Source organism: Amphiura filiformis, chromosome 20 (genome assembly GCF_039555335.1).
Source record: "Amphiura filiformis chromosome 20, Afil_fr2py, whole genome shotgun sequence".
Classification (NCBI taxonomy): Eukaryota; Metazoa; Echinodermata; class Ophiuroidea; order Amphilepidida; family Amphiuridae; genus Amphiura; species Amphiura filiformis.
Genome location: NC_092647.1, coordinates 11,731,132 through 11,748,796, shown reverse-complemented (window position 1 = coordinate 11,748,796; position 17,665 = coordinate 11,731,132). Strand labels below are relative to the sequence as shown.

Here is a 17,665-nt window from a genome sequence, read left to right as displayed (position 1 = left end):
TTTTTATTAATTTCGTATTTCCGCTGTAGGCCCTATATAGAACTACTTTACTTGCATTCGATCGATGAATAAAACAGTAATAAAATCAAAATCATAACCAAGCAAGTTGTGTTTTTATTTCTATTCTGGGCATACTTTTAAGCATAACAGTTGCGAAGTAAATCTAGCAAGATCGAAATTAGAAGCTTTTACAAAGTCATGCCAAATATAAGGGCCCAGCCGTAGCAGGCGCCCCAAGAAACAACAACATTATCTATTTTACGTCTGAATTTCGTGGGGTTTATTTAGTGGTGTACGCCAAGACTTACAACAGTCTAGCCGCAAGTGCCCTCGATCGTGTGTGCGGTATCCACACACTATATCAATTAGTCAACAATAGTCTTTCACAAAGTCTAATCTCTGCCGCGCCCACGTCTGGATGGGCTGCAGATACTGCATGCACTTGACTGCACCGGTACTGCACAGTCTTGCGTATCCTGTCAGTGTGTCCTTGGCCGAGCGCGTGCTGTCCGGATGATACGTTTTTGATAAGAAGTGCATTGCACATGCATTCTTCGAAGTATAATTGTTACCACGACAGCGTATCCAAGGTATACGACATGCCATAGCAGCAGAACTATTACTATATGATTGACTCGACTTCGCATGCATGTTTATGTTCAAGGTCATCACACGTACGTACGGTAGGTAGGTTTAAATATTGGAGCTCTATTAATATGACTCGATTAAAATCCTTGTAGTTGTAGGCCTACACTAGTCGTCATCTTTTTTTGACGACCTATCAATAAACACGGGTGAACATCGGTGAATGATCTGTCAGTGCATGATAATTCCTGCATGCATGCATGTATTCACTGCCAGGGGATTCTTGTATGTATGTATATATCTGAAACTCCCGGAGGAACTCGGCAGGGGCAATTGCCATCACGCCAAGCTGACACAAGGTCAATTTCTACACTACATTTTTACGTCTGTTTGGAAACATCATAGCCTGATGGATCATTTTAGGACGGTACAATGATTACTCTTGGGTCTATTGAGTGGAGGCAATGGCCGAGATGGGGTTCGAACCCACAACCTTGCGATCATGAGTCCAATGCTCTAGCCACTGTGCCACACAACCTCTTCCCATGTATTGTTCCAGAAAATATAAATTCCCCACTTGACCGCGCCGCATGAATTCTTCCCCAACCTGAATCCCACACACTGAGAGTGAGAGCGGATACATACACCGCCTTTGATCACATCGTGAACACGGTGAAGGCCACATGGCCCGCCTTCCCTTACCGGTAGTAAGTTAGTAGGGCCCCGGGGTAGGGCCTACATGTGGAATTCTCTTACCACACAAAAATGGGAATTAGGCCGGGGAATAGGGTTCGTTCACAAGCATTTATTAGGGGGAGGGGGGGGCTGATGCCAAAAAAAGGGGGGGGGGGGGATCCCCGGGGAGGATAGGCCCCCCCTACGTTTTGACCCTCCTAGGGGGGAGCTGAAATTGAACATAAATTCACCCCTGGGAAAATTGATACGCTTTTCTATGGGGTTGACCGGGGGGCACTCCCGGGGGTGCCACTCATATACCATTGCATGTTGTCATCACTGACCAGACACTTTTATTTTTCACCCAAAACACTGACATGCCCAAGGGCTGAAAGGTAACCCTTACCACTGACCTGCTATGAAAAAAGGATACCCAAATCACTGACCACAGCCATGGTGCAATCAAAGGTACCCATATCACTGACCTTACATGTCCCAAAATGACCCTTTTCACTGACGAAGGTAGAAAGCAATATTTACCTAGTGTATTTCCAATCCCTTTACATACAATTTCTGTTAATATGAAATAGCCTGGAATATCATCCTTAACACAAAATTGTGGTCATACACAACAAACAAGCTGCAATCATTTCATTGCCATTGGTATCCAATTAGTACTTGTACATCCTGGGAAGATCATACACCAACAGGTTATTGTAGTAGAAAAGTTTTATTTCCTATTCTTGGCAATAAATACATGAACCATAAAGCGTAGCTATTTACCTTTGATTTCAGTGCTGAATCCCGGGCCGAATCCATGATCCGCGCTAAGCTCTGAAATCTGAAATATAAAGCACTTTTTTTCCCCGTTTAACTTCGGTTTTGCACGGGTGACAAACAGCGATGGCAAATGTCACTTCACGATTTCCAAAAGGCATGGTTCCTGTCATATCTGGTTCAGCAGTCAAACGTATGTCGTAATCCATTCCGATTACACAGTACCTGTACCTCGTACAAAATTCGTAGTCTCTACGCCCGCCTCTACGCAGCCCGCTCGGCAGCATGCACAAACATCACCGAAGTTTTAATCATGGTACAAGACCGGGCACAAGACTAATATATTACACTTACAGACCCGGAAGTAAGAAGTTGGTTACAATCAGGAACGAAAACAGCGGCTGACGTCAAATGCTGGACTTTGATTTTTCATGAACCCAAAACGCCGACATATCTATTGTAAAAAGGTACCCTTTTTCCAGAAAACACCAAAATTGAGACCCTTTTAGCGTCTCCGCTGGACGTGGCCTATGCTTAAAAAGATACCCTTTTACCGCGAAATTTTGGGCGGTGATGACTTCATTGACGGTTCAACTGGCACCCCCGGGGGGGGCACTTGTCAGTGGCATAGCTGCCGGGGGCAGGGGGGTAATTTCCCCCAGGCAATGCCTATTTGGGCCCGTCCCATTTGCCTCCCCCCCCCCCTAGCGCAGGCCAAAATAATAAAGGAGTGAGAGACCCGGGGGGGTACTCAAGTTTGGTTTTGGTAGGGACGTGCCGCTGAGATTTTGGAAGTAGACCCATAAATATACCAATTTTTCAAGAAATTTGGACCCATTGATATTCCAAAAGTCAAAATTTTCGGCCAAATTTACCCAAAATTGTCTTAGTTTTTACAAATTTTCCCAATTTTGAAAATTTTGGCTAGATGAAGGAAAAATTGGGCTGTTTTCCGAAAAAATTGAGAAAATTTTGAAAAAAGGACCCATTCATACATGTATACCAAAATAGGCTTTGAAAAAGGGGTCATTGATATACCAGAAGGCTGAATATGCTACCCATGTTTGTGGCACGTCCCCGTATGGTCATTTGTACTGATCATGTTTGTGGCACGTCCCCGTATGGTCATTTGTACTGATCGAGTACCCCCGGGTGAGAGAACTAGAGAATCCCCTGGAAAAAAATCCCAGCTACGCCTCTGGCACTTGTATAAGGTGGAGAGTACTGGAGACCCCCCGGGGAGACCCATCATGTGCTAGGATTTAAAGTTGTTTTTCAGCATTGGGCAAGTACAGCGCTGTACCTGTTTAGGGTGTCAAAAACGGAAATCAGGAAAAAGGGTATACTTTTCCAAGCAAATGTGCGTTTCCTAACTGTTTTCCAAAGCCTTTTTAGAGCGTATACTGACTTGCCCCCCCCTTCTCGGTTTACCAAAAATCCTTGCCCCCCCCTCCCTTTCGGGTGGCCAAAAATTTCATATAGTTCAAATCAAACTATTTTTAGCAGCTCTAGTGAGGCTGTTCACAAAGTGTTTCTAAATATTTCTAATGTGCAATTATTTTAATGTTTTCATAATATTGAAATGTTATTGTGCAATTATTTTTATGTAATTTGATGTTGTTGTCAGAACTTGTTGTTGTTGTTGTTGTTGTTGTTGTTGTTGTTGTTGTTGTTGTTGTTGTTGTTGTTGTTGTTATAGTTGTTGTTTATGTGTCCAAATTTCAATTACAGATATGTTTTTTTTTTTTTAATACCGGTATTTAAAAATGAAATTGTAAAATTCATGAAATTTAGCCATTAAGCCAAACAAGGAAGTATATAAAAAATACTAGCAGTTTAAGGTGGCTGTGTACTCTCAGACATGCATGTAGTAAAAGTGCAATAACTTTGAAATTATTCGCGCAAAACATATAAAAGTATACATTTTTATGAAGGCAAGACATCACTAAATCTTAATATAAATACAGATTTGGGGTAAAAACAACAATTTTGAAGAAAATCACAAAAAGTGAGTTTTTGGCAATATTTGTTAGGTACATCATAACAAAAAACACTCTTTCCAAAAATATTTTATTTTGTTTTTAGCTCAATCTTGAGGCTCCATTCCAAAAACGTTTTTTTTATTTTTTTTGATATTGGCCTTATTTTTTGAGATATTGACCATATAAGGCATCAAAATGAACTTTTTAAAATTCAAAAACGCCTATTTGCACAAAATGATGCCCAAAATCGGAAATAGACCAAAATATAAAAAATGAGAAAACCGTTTCTTGAGTCGATCATGCTTTTTACGATGATCATATTTGCTTACCTATAGATGCTGTATTTATTGAGTTATCGTGTACCTAAATCGTCATTTTACCGAGAAAATGAACATTGAAATAATGGCCGTTGAAGTTTAAAGTGGTCACATTTTGCACTTTCATCGAATCTCACAGGAGAATGCGACAGTTTTCTTTTTTGAAACTTATATTACGTGAACATCGAGTAAATCCACAGCCCCTTGAGAAGTTTGAGCGAAATCCATTCATAACTTGATATTTAATCGGGGAAAGAACTTGAAAAACCCACATTTTATCAGCTAAAACGGAGCCATTTGACCACTAGGTTTTTGTGAAATCAGTGCTTCCGTGGTGTTTCCATAAGATGCGGCAAGATACAGATAAGCGTCGGCGTATGCGACGCGTGATTTGTGCGTTAACAAATTGCGCGACACGCAACGCGATGAGTTGTTGCGCGCATGTACCTGGCTGGTACAACAAAGATTTTCTTTCCTTTTCAATTTCAAACACGAGTGGAATAGTGAAATAAAATCCTTAAAATATTGCAGTTGGAGTTTACAAATCTGGATTTTCATTCCTTGTATTTATAAAAAACATATCAAGGTACAAACATATCATAAAAACTCAATTTTGTGAAAGAAACAATGGCTAGAGTACACAGCCGCGTTAAGTCGCGCTGTAGTAGTAAGGCCACATAAAATTAAAAAATGTGCCCACCCGTTTGGAAAAGTGAGGAGAGAGGAGAGTTTTTTGTTTAGTTTTTTTTTTGCCAACATTACAGCAGTTTTCATGTAAAATTTAATTGCTAATCTGCCCAAAACGACAAACCTTTTTTAAATTTAAGATTATCAGGTGTTGCCCTTTTTTTTATTTAAGATTATGAGGGATTAGACCCTTTTCAGTTCCCCAAAAACACCTGCAAGTTCATGTTGACTAATAAACTTGTTTATCAGCATTAACATGTTACTATTAATAAAAACTTTAAATTTAATTTATGAAAATTGAAGAAAAATATATGGATGACTGATCCCAGAAAGTGTGGATTGTGGTCATTTGTGGATGCAAAACAAATTAGTATTTTTATTTGGCCTAATGATTATTTTTATTTCCTGGACTCATTGTAGCACACTTCACTGCAATTAATCCAGATACTGTACATGCAGTGTAGATTTGTTATGTTCCTGACACTGTATCTCTTATTACTTGGCCAATTGACCTGATATTAATTATACCGGTGCTCTGGTTTCTATTATTATGTATGCAGGTCATGATTGATAGCTAATAATGAACTATGGCAGATGCTATGGATATAGAGGAATCCTATGATATTGAAGAAACATGGCTGCTATTGGCATTTCTCATCGTATACTTCACATATTACATTACAAAGGTTGTAAAGGTAAGGTATAAAACCAACATAGGAATCTTTTAAAACCGTAAAAATATGTTGGTTTTGGTCAAAACTTTTTTATCATTTTAAATGTCAGGTTACACAATTTGTCATGAAAATATTTTTGGTCTATGAAAAAACCACATTAACCCACTACAACATGTCAAAATGTTCTGAAAGGGGATGTGTAATAATTATGAGCCAGGGGGTAACATTTTCAAATGGTGTGCCAAAAATGCTTTCCCACCGATCCCCTCTTGTCCTTCCAAAAAAATTTTGCCCCTCCCCCCATTCTACATGCCAAATTTTTGGGATCCCATGGCAATATTTTAGGATCCCAATTTGCAAAACTTAAATGGTGTGGATATAACGAGTGCAATGTAAAGGAAAATTTGCATACAGGTATTTAAGTATTTCCGTACTGCTTTCCTAAGCCTTTTTAATTTAAAAGGCGCCCCATGAATGTGTGTCAAAATTGCTTCCCCCTTTCGACTAACAAAAAAATAGTGTCGCTCCCCCCCCCATTTTACCCTCTCCTAGTTATTATTACACAGCCCCTTAATGTAAAATGTTTTGTAGCAATTTTTAAAATGTTTGTAATGTTATTAAAATGTTTTACCCTTCATATTTGAGACGAATACAGATACACCTATACCTGTAGGTATATTCGTTCCAGCTTCATATATAACCCAACATTTAAACATTTTCTATAAAATGTTTTGTGTTAGCTGGGTAATGCAATTAGCACCGGGTACTACTCGTACGTCATAAAATGTTGGTTTTGTTTTTGCTCTTGGAGCTGTTCCATTGTAAGTTTATTTACAAGAGTCATTCTCATTTTTGTTTTATTCAGAAGCCGATGGTAGTCTGTGGAAACACAAAGTTTAAGGAGTTTGTCTCCCGTCACATACCCATAGTTGATGAACACTATTGGCCAACAATATGGTGCTTCCAAGGACAACTTCATACTTTGTTGAAAGCTATTTTAAATTTAAGATCATCAGTGAAGTTGAACTACAGAAGGTAGGTTGTATGTTTTACATAATTATCAAGTTGTTTAGAAATTCATGCATCAAGTGTATTGTGATTATCCAAAGTGAATATAGCAATATTCCTAAATTAAGGTGGTACTACACTCCCTGGTAAATTTTGTGATTAATTTTGCATTTTTCTCAAAAAATAATTACACACTGGTAACAAAAGTTATGTATATTATAGGGGCAAAGGAATCCTACTACTTCACTGATATTTCAGTGATTCAAGACAAGTGGTTCATATGTTAAGAAATGAGGTACATTCTAATGGTACCTTTTAATTTATCAAGGGGTACAGTATCACATTAAGCTTGTTTCCAGTCATATGTCATATACATTTCTCCCTTTAAATGTTCTTGCCCACGCATTTCAGTAAACAGTAAAACACAAAAGAAGGCAGGTGAAGGCGTATTTCAAAATTTTTCGTATTTGTGAAAAAATATTATTAGATTTCTTTTGCTCTGTCTGACTATTGCATAATTATAAACAATTAACCAACATCTGATGAGCAATATGCAAATTTGGCACTGAAGAATCTGATCATTTAAGTGACCTTTTTTCAAGAAAAATAATAATTTTTTTTACTTATTCAGTGGATCACTTTTTCAAAATTGGCTCAATCCTGAAATTCCAGTTGAAATCTATACACCCCCTGTGGAAGACATGACCTTGATCTTTCATACAGGGAGTGTGAAATTCAAGTGAGATTACCTGAATGGTTGACTCCATATGAAACCTACACACCCTGTGTGGAATATTGAAAATAGTCATGTTTTCCATAGAGGGTGTATTGCAACTGGAACAGCCAAATTCATAAGAGATTGACCCCACATGTAAATGTCACTATGTCAATGTGTAATATAATGTGGCAATATATGCATGAATAACCATGCATTCCAGAAAATAGAAGCAAAAGAAGAAGACAGAAATACCATTAGTAGATTAGAATAGAAGGTAATGATAATTATAAATGCATGGCCAAAAATCAATGACCCTACCATTTGAATACAAGCCAAATTACTATCTTACTGCTTTATAGATTTTACGCTCGATGAGAATTGATTTAAAACCGACATCAAGTGCACACAAACAATTTATGTATATATAATATACACATGTGTCGCTAATTTTCACAATTTAATTGAATAAAATGATTAATTAGTGTAAATATTTTTAAAATCCAATATATCAATTAATTGTCACCTGTTTTTACACAGCATGTGTAATGTGTTACAAGAGTCAAATATTAAACCTCAGTTTTCATGAATATCAGTAAAATATTATTTTCTCCATATCATTTATCAAATCAACCATGGCAGATAGTTATTTTTGTGAATGATCAATTTCATTATATTACGCGTGCTGTCATATTAGTCAATGCAATTCCAGACATAAGCCTGGAGACATATGATAAAAACAGCAGTAGTTTGTTGGGATTTAAAAAATATTATCCTGAAGTGAAATTTACATATAGCCCAAACCTAAATCCTTTGCTTGAAACTAACTGGTAAAACGTTAAATTTTGGAATTTTTTCAGAAAATGGCCAAAAACATGCAATTGTGCACATCTTACAAATGCAGTCATTTTCCCTAATTCCCTAAACGACTTGACACAAGTCTAAGCATTCAGAATCGTTAGTATAATGTTATTTTATTACTGTTAATGACTACTCTTAATCATACTACATGTAGTTTATGTAATATAGTTGGTTACAAAATAAAATAGAAAATTAGAGTGCATAGACTGCTATTAGACTTTGGACAAGTCTTAGGCTTAATTGTCACAGCATACAAAAATATAAAAGAAATATTTCCCAAAATTAGCCAAATATAAAAAGTTGAAAGGATTAAGATTGAGCTAGGTTTTATCTGACAAAAGTGGACAATAATTTTTAATATTTTAATATTTTAAAATTTTAATATTACAGGGCCCCTGTAATAGCAGATTTATCTGAAGGGTAACCCTGTATAAATATGGTTTTAATAAATAATAAATAAATAAATAAATTTAAATACCAAAATGAGTACGGTGCTGTATTTTTTCTGGAATCAAAAGTAGTAACATTCTACTATAAAAGGAATTTGTTCACCCTAAAAGACCTACATTTTTGAAAGAAATTACAAAAAGATGAACTATATATCAAAATTTGGGCCAAAAAAAGGGAAATTTTTCCCCAAATTTTTACCTCGCAGATGAATCATCAAGCCATTCTAAATATGTATACTTTATATTAGACCAACAATTAGGCAGTTATAAGGCCCCAAAGTTTCCATAATTCCAGGGTTAAGACCAACCTTAACTCACTTTTGTCATTGTATCGTTACAGTCTGAAATGATTAAAATTAATATATCTTATGAACTTTTATTGATAGAGAGTTGGTTATGACCCCCGATGACGGTGAAATATGTCTGGATTGGGTAGATGATCCATATGATAACACAACTAGTACTGACAGATTAAATAGCGAAGATGAGCGACCAATTGTAATTTTAATTCCAGGAATATCAGGTAACTGTATACAAATTTATGTTGTCTTATAATTAAAGCCCTACAATTAACATACTTTGGTCAATTTGATCATATGCATATGCTTATTAAAATAAAAATTTAAAAAAAATGTTAGAAATAACTCAATCCTCAAATTAAATATCTTCAGTGTGCTGTAAGAAGTACAGTATATAATAATACTTATATTCTACTTTTAGGCATATGGTTAAAGCATGTTGACCAGCACATTTATGATTGCTTCAAAAATGCACAGACATTTTAGTTCCTTCAAAGTTATCAAGAAACAATGTGAGAGTGCTTACTTATGGAGAAACAAGGAAATGTGACCTCCACTCCAATGTTCATCATCATAGTGTTAGTTCAGATAACGAGAATAGTCCTGATGCATTTTGACAAATGTGTTGGAAAATCTTTCTTTGAATTCTTGTTTCTTCCAGGCTCCAGTGCAGAAGGATACGCAAAGGAAATGGTCCAAAGTGTCCTGACGCTTGGCTATAAAGCAGTCGTCTTTAACAATAGAGGTCTTGGTGGGGCAACACTAAGGGTAAGTAATATTAATAGGAATATCGTATAAGTTTTTACATTCATACTATTATACTTTGTAAATACCGCGGAAAAGAAGGACAAGAAGAAGAAGAAAGATCAATAAAGTATAGAGAAGGAGAAGCAAATAGCAAATAAGAAAGAGGAGGTGAATTTGAAGGAAGAGAAGAGGAGAAAGAGGAGGAGATGATCCACGATGATGTTGATTAATAATGATTAAAGAAATGATTATGAATTTATTGAATTATGGTCATTTTCCTCCTTCAGACTCCAAGAACATTTGCCGTGACCAACACTGATGATATGCGTACCGTAATTCTCCATATCAAAAGAAAACACCCACGTGCGCCGGTCATGGCTGCAGGTGCTTCCGCTGGCGGGTAAGTGATGATGTGCTTCTTTCTGCTATCGCCGGGGCTATCTCCTATCCCTGGAATATTCTTGTTTTCCAAGTGTAAGAGTAGGCCTATATTAACACTATAACCCCTTATATATGTTTTGTTACGATCGATTATTTTACTTTTTTTTTTTTTTTTGCCAATTTTTTTCTTTGAAATTTTCACATGTAAAAACATGTTTTGAACTTTTGTAAATACCTGATACTATTGCGCATACAATGTATGTCTAGCATTCCACTGGTCTTTTTTGAATTTATTATGGGGTATAGCAGTTCTTGGAATTTAAAAGAATTTTAAAAAATCTATTTAAATAAACAAAATCTGATTTAAATATTAAAAAATCTGATTTTTTTGATTTTTTTTTAAATGAAAAAAATCATCAACCCTGAGTAAAGGTAAACCATATCTATATCAACACGGAAGTGATCATGTAATAAAATTTGGAACATTACAATGCACCCATGATTATTTTTACTATCACTTTTGTGGCTTTATTTTCATGTTTTTGTTTGTTGAAAAGTTTTGGTATAATACAGGTTTCATTTTTATGTCTCATATCTGATTTCAATCATGTTTTACTTTCCTCCAACTATAGAATCAACTTATTTCACTACTTGTGTAACTATGGCGACGAGTGTTTCTTGAATGGGGCAATGATCGTGTCTGTTCTCTACGAAATGGTGCAGTCTACCAAGTCACTTGAATCATTTCCAAATATAGTACTATTCAATAATACGTTAACGAGTGATATGGTGAATAGAATTGTTAAACAGTAAGTTTGACATAGTATTGTTAAGTAAGCCTATGTATAAATATCTTAGTTAATAGTGCATGCAAATAATGAAGAATGCAGTTGCTATGGAAACATGTAATTCACTCAAGCCAAAAAAGTGCAAAGTTGAGAAATCTTAATTAAAAAAAACCAGCAGTTGGATATTCATAAAACCTAATAATGCTTTTGCTTTTCAGGCATTGGTTTTAAAATGTAAATAAAAAAGCATTAAATCAGGAATGCCTGTGGTGGTATTGTTCTCTTTTTGTTAGTCGAGACAGGCGGGGAAGATTGATTACTACCTTTATCCACAGATCCTGCTTTATCTGAATCAACTCAAACAACTTCTATTAGTATTAAACAATGGTATTTAAACATAAGGCCAAAGGTTATCGGGTCATGAATTGAAAAATAAAGTATACAGTCATGTACAATTTACTTCATACATGTGATATTCATTATGTAAATACCGTAATTTAGGAATTTTATGCCATGTGTTGGTTGTAAATAAGGCTGCCAGGAGATATATCAGCTATTTATAGATGAAACTGAAGTACTTATGAATGTTTGTTTGACTTAAAATTTTCACAAAAAAAAGTGTGTGCGACTAGTATATACCATTATGATAACATGGTTCTTTTTCATTCACTCTCTCCAGAAATCTTCCAATGATCCAACAAAGCAAAGTCAATCTGGATGTCAATCATATTTTAAAGGTAACAAATTTCAACAGTCAACAATACATTAAAAATAATTTGATATAAATGTGGAAATTATGTGTAAATCCCAGCAAACACACTATAGTATGTTTGTGAAACGTTATGAATGTGTTATAAATGCGTTGTGGGTCTAGTGAAAACGTTTTAATAACATTTAAATGTTGGGTTATATAAAGGTCAAGAAAATAACTTTTCCGGAAATGTTATTGTGAAATATATTTTGTGAAACATTTTTGCAAAATATTTTGGCAACATTTAATAACATTATGTTAGATGGTTTTGCATACATTTTTGATAAAAAAATTCTGAATGTTATTAAAATGTTAAACACCCTTTATACAATACGATGAGGCGATCAACGTTATACGAGAATGAACCAAAGTGGTCTAGAATCCAATGGCACCATTCAATAACCTTTATGGCTCAGAAGTTGACCTCAAGGTTGTCCAAAAATATTCTCCATTCTAGTGTTAAGATTTTTTGGATACCCTGTAGTAATGAGTTGGATGTTGTATAAAACAATTTTTGTATTTTTTTTTCAGAAAAAAACTGATGTTTAAATAAATCATGTAGAAATTTCCACATTGGAAATATCCAACATGGTATATTCTTCACAATAAGTCAACAAAGAATGTGTTTATTTAATTGGTACTCCATATGTCATGTTTCCTTCTACTTATTTTTTTCAGTTGTTGAATCTTTTGTACTGTGCTTACAATCTTTATACTTTTGTATTCCAGTCACAAACTATTCGTCAGTTCCACACGCGACTCACTGTGCCCATGTTTGGATATCGTGACTGCGAGAGTTATTATGAAGAGGCCAATCTTGCAGGTAAAATGCACAAAATACAGGTGCCTACGTTATTTATGAGTGCAGCTGATGATCCGTTTGCTCCATTATCAAGTAAGCTCCTGGTTTTTATTGTATTTTTGTGTGTGTATATATTTCTCTTGTTTGTTTGTTTGTTTGTTTGTATTCTGGTTTTGTTTTGTTTGTGTCTGAATTATTTTTGTAAATATATTTTAATAATATTATCATTTTTGTCAATTTCCGGATCTTCCTCGTTTCTGTTAGATGGCCAATTTACTGTTTAATCATATACACAGAAGAGTATGAAGTGTGGTTTAGGAGTGCATGATGATGATGATGTCATGCACTTAGTAAGAAATATATAAGAATTCGTAAGAACTGAATGGCATGATCATGTATATCAACCTGTGTTTTGTGATATATAGGCCTAATGAATATGTCTATTATGGATGTTCCTTTATTATCAAGGCATTTTGAAGAATCATAGAAGAAATCTCTGCTATCTACTCTAATATGGCTTCTGTACAGGGCTTGACATTAACCAATTAATGAAGTCAATGTCATCTCTATAGCTGTATATTAATAGAGAAGATTGCCAGTTTTGTTTTTACTTCTGTCAAAGCTTACACAACCTTATAAATTTACGTATTACTATTAGTCGAACCCTCATAATGCTTTGGAAAAAAAAACATCAGCCCTGACGTAATAACAATTTTGTAACAGCAAATTAAACAAACATTTATTTCAGGCATTCCAGTGGAAGAAATGAAGCAACAAGACAACATTTTACTGGTGGCAACACGTTATGGTGGACACGCAGGGTTCCTTGAAGGACTTATACCAAGAGGAGGAGGCTACATTCACAAGGTCTTCACGCAATATATCGATGCAATCTTTAAGCATGGAGATGAGCTCAGAGGATCCTTGGTGAAAAGTAAAAGTTGTCCCAATTTTCATTAATTATTACGAGTACGCTGTTAAAGCACTGCATTACGGTACAGGTAACTGTAAGTTTTAAACAACTCATTCTTAAGGCCAAAAAACAAACAAAACTATCTATTGTGTATATCATGTATTACTATGTTTCTGTTTTTGATTATCAAAAAGAACATAAACAGTGTGCTTTGACTATAAAAACAAAAGAGAAAAAGAAAGGAAAGCATAGCACTGCATTACGGTACAGGTAACTGTAAGTTTAAAACAACTCATTCTTAAGGCCAAAAAGCAAACAAACAAAATTAACTATCCATTATGTATAACATGTATATTACTATGGTTCCAATATAAAAACAACTCAAATTCTACTTCTATGCTGCTACTCACAAAATAAGCCTGTTCAGCATCTGGATGAGGACTTTTTCCACTGTTGTAAACACTGCACTTAAAACAGTGGATTATTTGTAGCTGTAGATGTACTCATTTACAGGTGCTGGGTTGGTGCAAGTAAAAACTGTCATAGTCTTACTCTCTGCTGATGGCTCCCTTGAACTGCTCAATGTTTGGCATGCCGGCCGTTGAATGATGGCTTTCGGGGAGAGCATCCCATTCTCATACATAGACTGTTTAATAAAACAAAAGAAAAAGAGATCCATTGAAGGTACACAAAATATATTTCCCAACGATTTACTAGTTTACATTTAGAAGACAAGGTTGCTTTAGTTTATTTATAGGCCTATTGGTCTAACGGCACGCATCCAACACTTTACTTGGAAAACCACTTTTATCTACTAGTTTACATGTTGTTCGTCTAAGAAATATATACCATAGAAGGATGGATGCAGTGGCTTAAATCTGGCTTAAACATGCAGTGTCTGGGATCAAAATTACAAAGTGATACTATACTTCGTTGTTTTTTACTGCTTATGAAAATCAACATGATTCACAAGTAACATAGCAGATTCTGCACTTTGATTGGGAGGCAAATAAAATGAATCGTCTAATTCCAAAGTCAAATGCAGTGTATATATGTTAGTAATAAGCAAAGCATATTCTGCTTTTGGAAACTCTTAGAAAATGGGTTCTTGGCTGTCTTGTATGTGGAATCCTTAAGAGAGAAGGGTTCTTGAAAATTTAAAGAACCAATAATGGTTAATTCTGGCCTTTCCAGATCAATTTTCAGGTCTGAAATGGTTCTTTCTGACCTTTCCAGAACCCTTTTCTTGCTAAAATGGTTCTTACTCTGTGTAGAACCATGTAAGGATCCACATACAGGGCAGCTCAAACAACTTAGAACCGTTTTTTTTTAAGAGTATGTGGGAGGGCAGACATGTGGACCACATAAGTGTTTTGTGGTAAAATAGGCAGACTCAAAAATTAAGGTGAAAAAAGGTGAAAAAGAGGGAAAATGGGTCAAAGAATCTTACAAAACAATAATATTTATTATATCATCAATGTGTTTTTTTATTTAGCAAGGTTCATAATCACATTCAAGAGTATTTTCTAATACGTGAAAAAGCAAGTTTTATAAACTATTTTGTACTTATATGCAATGATATGGATAAGATGTCAGCATTGCAATTGTAAGCAATATCCATTAATTTATTATGCATGCCGCACAAGAAAAGGATGATAAAGGGGAGACACAATTTAGGAAGTAATCGTGGTGATAATATTAAAGATCTCTAACACACACTGAATAGGAAGCTTCCAGCTGCTTCCTATGTCCGCTTCTGGTATGTGGTTCCTCAGATTACTATGTCACCTATTGCCGTATGGTCTCAGATCACCAATCCATACCGCTTGATAGGTAACTAATAGTGATAATAATTTATGTATGTCAAGTTTTGGTGCTTGTTAGTAGCATATAGTTGCCTTAAGATAATCGTTTCTATTTTTAAGACTTCAAAAGCTTTATCCTATAGACATGATGATATGAATAGATATGAAGCTATTATGAACATTGTACTTTAAAACGTATTTGTATAATACATTTGCAAGTTATGTATTTAGCACTAATACTAATAGTACATTTTATGATCCGTTCCCAAAAAACCTGGAACACAAAACTTTCTTGATTGTTAACAATATTCTCCATTAAGGGCTGGGGTATGAACGTTTGGACAGTATTTATTTTGGGACATTAGAGCACATCAGACATATCGAATTGCATTCTGAATACGAAGAATGTCATTCTGATATCAAATAATTTTGATTTTTGAAATTCGCAATTTAAATTAATACACATTTTATGGCAAATCATTAAAAATCGATATTTTTGATATTTAACAGTACTTGAAGTAAACTTTATAAATCTGATGATTTATACTTAAAGTGTATGTAGGTGAGATGAAAAGCCGACGATCAATTGAAAATTTTGACCTTTCGTATTGAAGATATGGATTTTTTTCCCAAAACACCAAAAAAAAATAAGGTCTTTTTGGGAAAAAATCCATATCTTCAATATGAAAGGTCAAAATTTTCAATTGACCGTCGGCTTTTCCTCCCTGCTACATACACTTTAAGAATATATCATTAGATTTATATAATTTACTTCGAGGACTGTTATATATCAAAAATTTGAAAAATATCAAATTTTTATAATTTGTCATAAAATTTGTATTATATTGTGATTTTAAAAACTGAAAATTATTTGATATCAGAAAGACATGCTTCGTATTCAGAATGCAATTCGATAGGTCTGAGGTGCTCTCATGTCCCACAAAAAATACTGTCGAAACACAATAAACGCTCATTTTGGATCCCTTAATATCTTTTATTGCTAATTACATATTTTCAATGCAGGTCCAGGCAAATTATTGAGGTGTCACTGGAGCTGGATTATGTAATAGTTTAAGGGCCAGTTTCTCGAAATATAGCTAGTGGTCAGGCTTCCTAAGCCACCAGGCTTATCTCAATGAGTCCTATAGACCAGTGCTAACAATTTCACCATACATAGATCCACATTGGTAGGGCTAGTCTTTAGTTATCTTAGGAAGCCTGGCCACTACCCACGCTTTGAGATATTGGATCTATGTGTCTTTAAGAAATTGAGAAATTGCTTCTTTTTAAAAAAGTGTATGGCTACTTTTTGTGCGTAGTAATATCAAAACACGTACACCCTAGCTTGAAAAGCAAATCTCAAAAAGTAAAATGTTGCCATATTCCCAGTTGGGTGGAAACGGATCATTTTATACCTATATATCGGATATAAAAATGCAAATACATGTATAATTCTGCAAGATGCTTATTGATACATGGTAATGGGAAGCGAGCCCTATGCTTATAGCGCAATTGTAATAGTTGTCTTTCTTAATTATTTATACAACTTTATACGCTTTATAAAAAGTTTGTGTGTGATATATATTACGTTGATTTATTGTTATAGTCCATATGCCTTTTCATTATATCTCTAACGTAATAATGAAAAGTATATAAAAGTATACATTTTCAGGAAGGAAATAACGCAGTAAGAGATTTTACTTCACTGCCTCGAAGAAGGCATACGGAGTATAGTTGAATGTTCAACTATATAGGATCTAATATGCCTTTAGGGATATTATCTCAAATACCGTAAAACCTCGTCTACAAGCATATAGAGTGTTTTTTATAAAAGCTAAATTAATCCAGATGCCCTCGATAAACAACATTATAACATTATGGAGTTTGAGCAAATGAAGTAATGATACAAGCATATACAAACAATGATTATTGTAAATTGTATTGGCATATTAATGTAGCTTTCATCAAAAACACTATATGCTTCTAGACGAGGTTTTACGGTAGTTAAGGTTTTCAACTCTAATATATTATTGTGTAGCGACTCGATGTGTCGATTTGAACCCACACTGATTTTGTTAGCTTGATCTTGAGCTGACTTGATTAGGAGCTGTGCAATAATTACGAACCCTGTGCCAAAAAGTGACACTATACAGCCTGGTTGTGCCAAAAATGGCTTGTGCCTCGAACCAAATTGCCAAACCTTAAATGTTCTAATATAATTATGCTGCGAACAGGAAATTGTCACCCTTGCCAAAAGTTTCTATCCCTCCCAACCAGCCCCAATTTAAATCTCCCATTTGGGCTCCTAATTATTGCACATGCTCTTGTTCAAAAACCTGACCGGTTGATCCTGGCTATGATGGTCAATCTAGGCGTATAAGGCTGATTAGGGTACTAGTTTTGTCAGAACAAGTCCTGCTATGATGCCATATCGTGCATGTAGTGTCTG

General features: G+C 35.0%; 1 protein-coding gene across 2 annotated transcripts; it reads left to right on the top strand.

Annotated features, from left to right (window-relative positions):
* The first annotated feature begins 429 nt into the window (after positions 1-429).
* Positions 430-15,395, top strand: LOC140143096 (phospholipase ABHD3-like). Of its 2 annotated transcripts, none has more exons than XM_072165145.1 (10): positions 430-683; positions 5,584-5,718; positions 6,563-6,732; positions 9,117-9,253; positions 9,691-9,797; positions 10,064-10,176; positions 10,790-10,966; positions 11,625-11,682; positions 12,426-12,591; positions 13,247-15,395. In XM_072165145.1, the coding sequence occupies exons 2-10, from the start codon at positions 5,611-5,613 to the stop codon at positions 13,456-13,458; spliced, it is 1,248 nt and encodes a 415-aa protein (XP_072021246.1). In that variant the 5' UTR covers positions 430-683; positions 5,584-5,610; the 3' UTR covers positions 13,459-15,395. The 2 variants fall into 2 exon arrangements, with proteins under 2 accessions (XP_072021246.1, XP_072021247.1); XM_072165146.1 differs by having other exon boundaries at positions 430-687.
* The last annotated feature ends 2,270 nt before the right edge of the window (positions 15,396-17,665 follow it).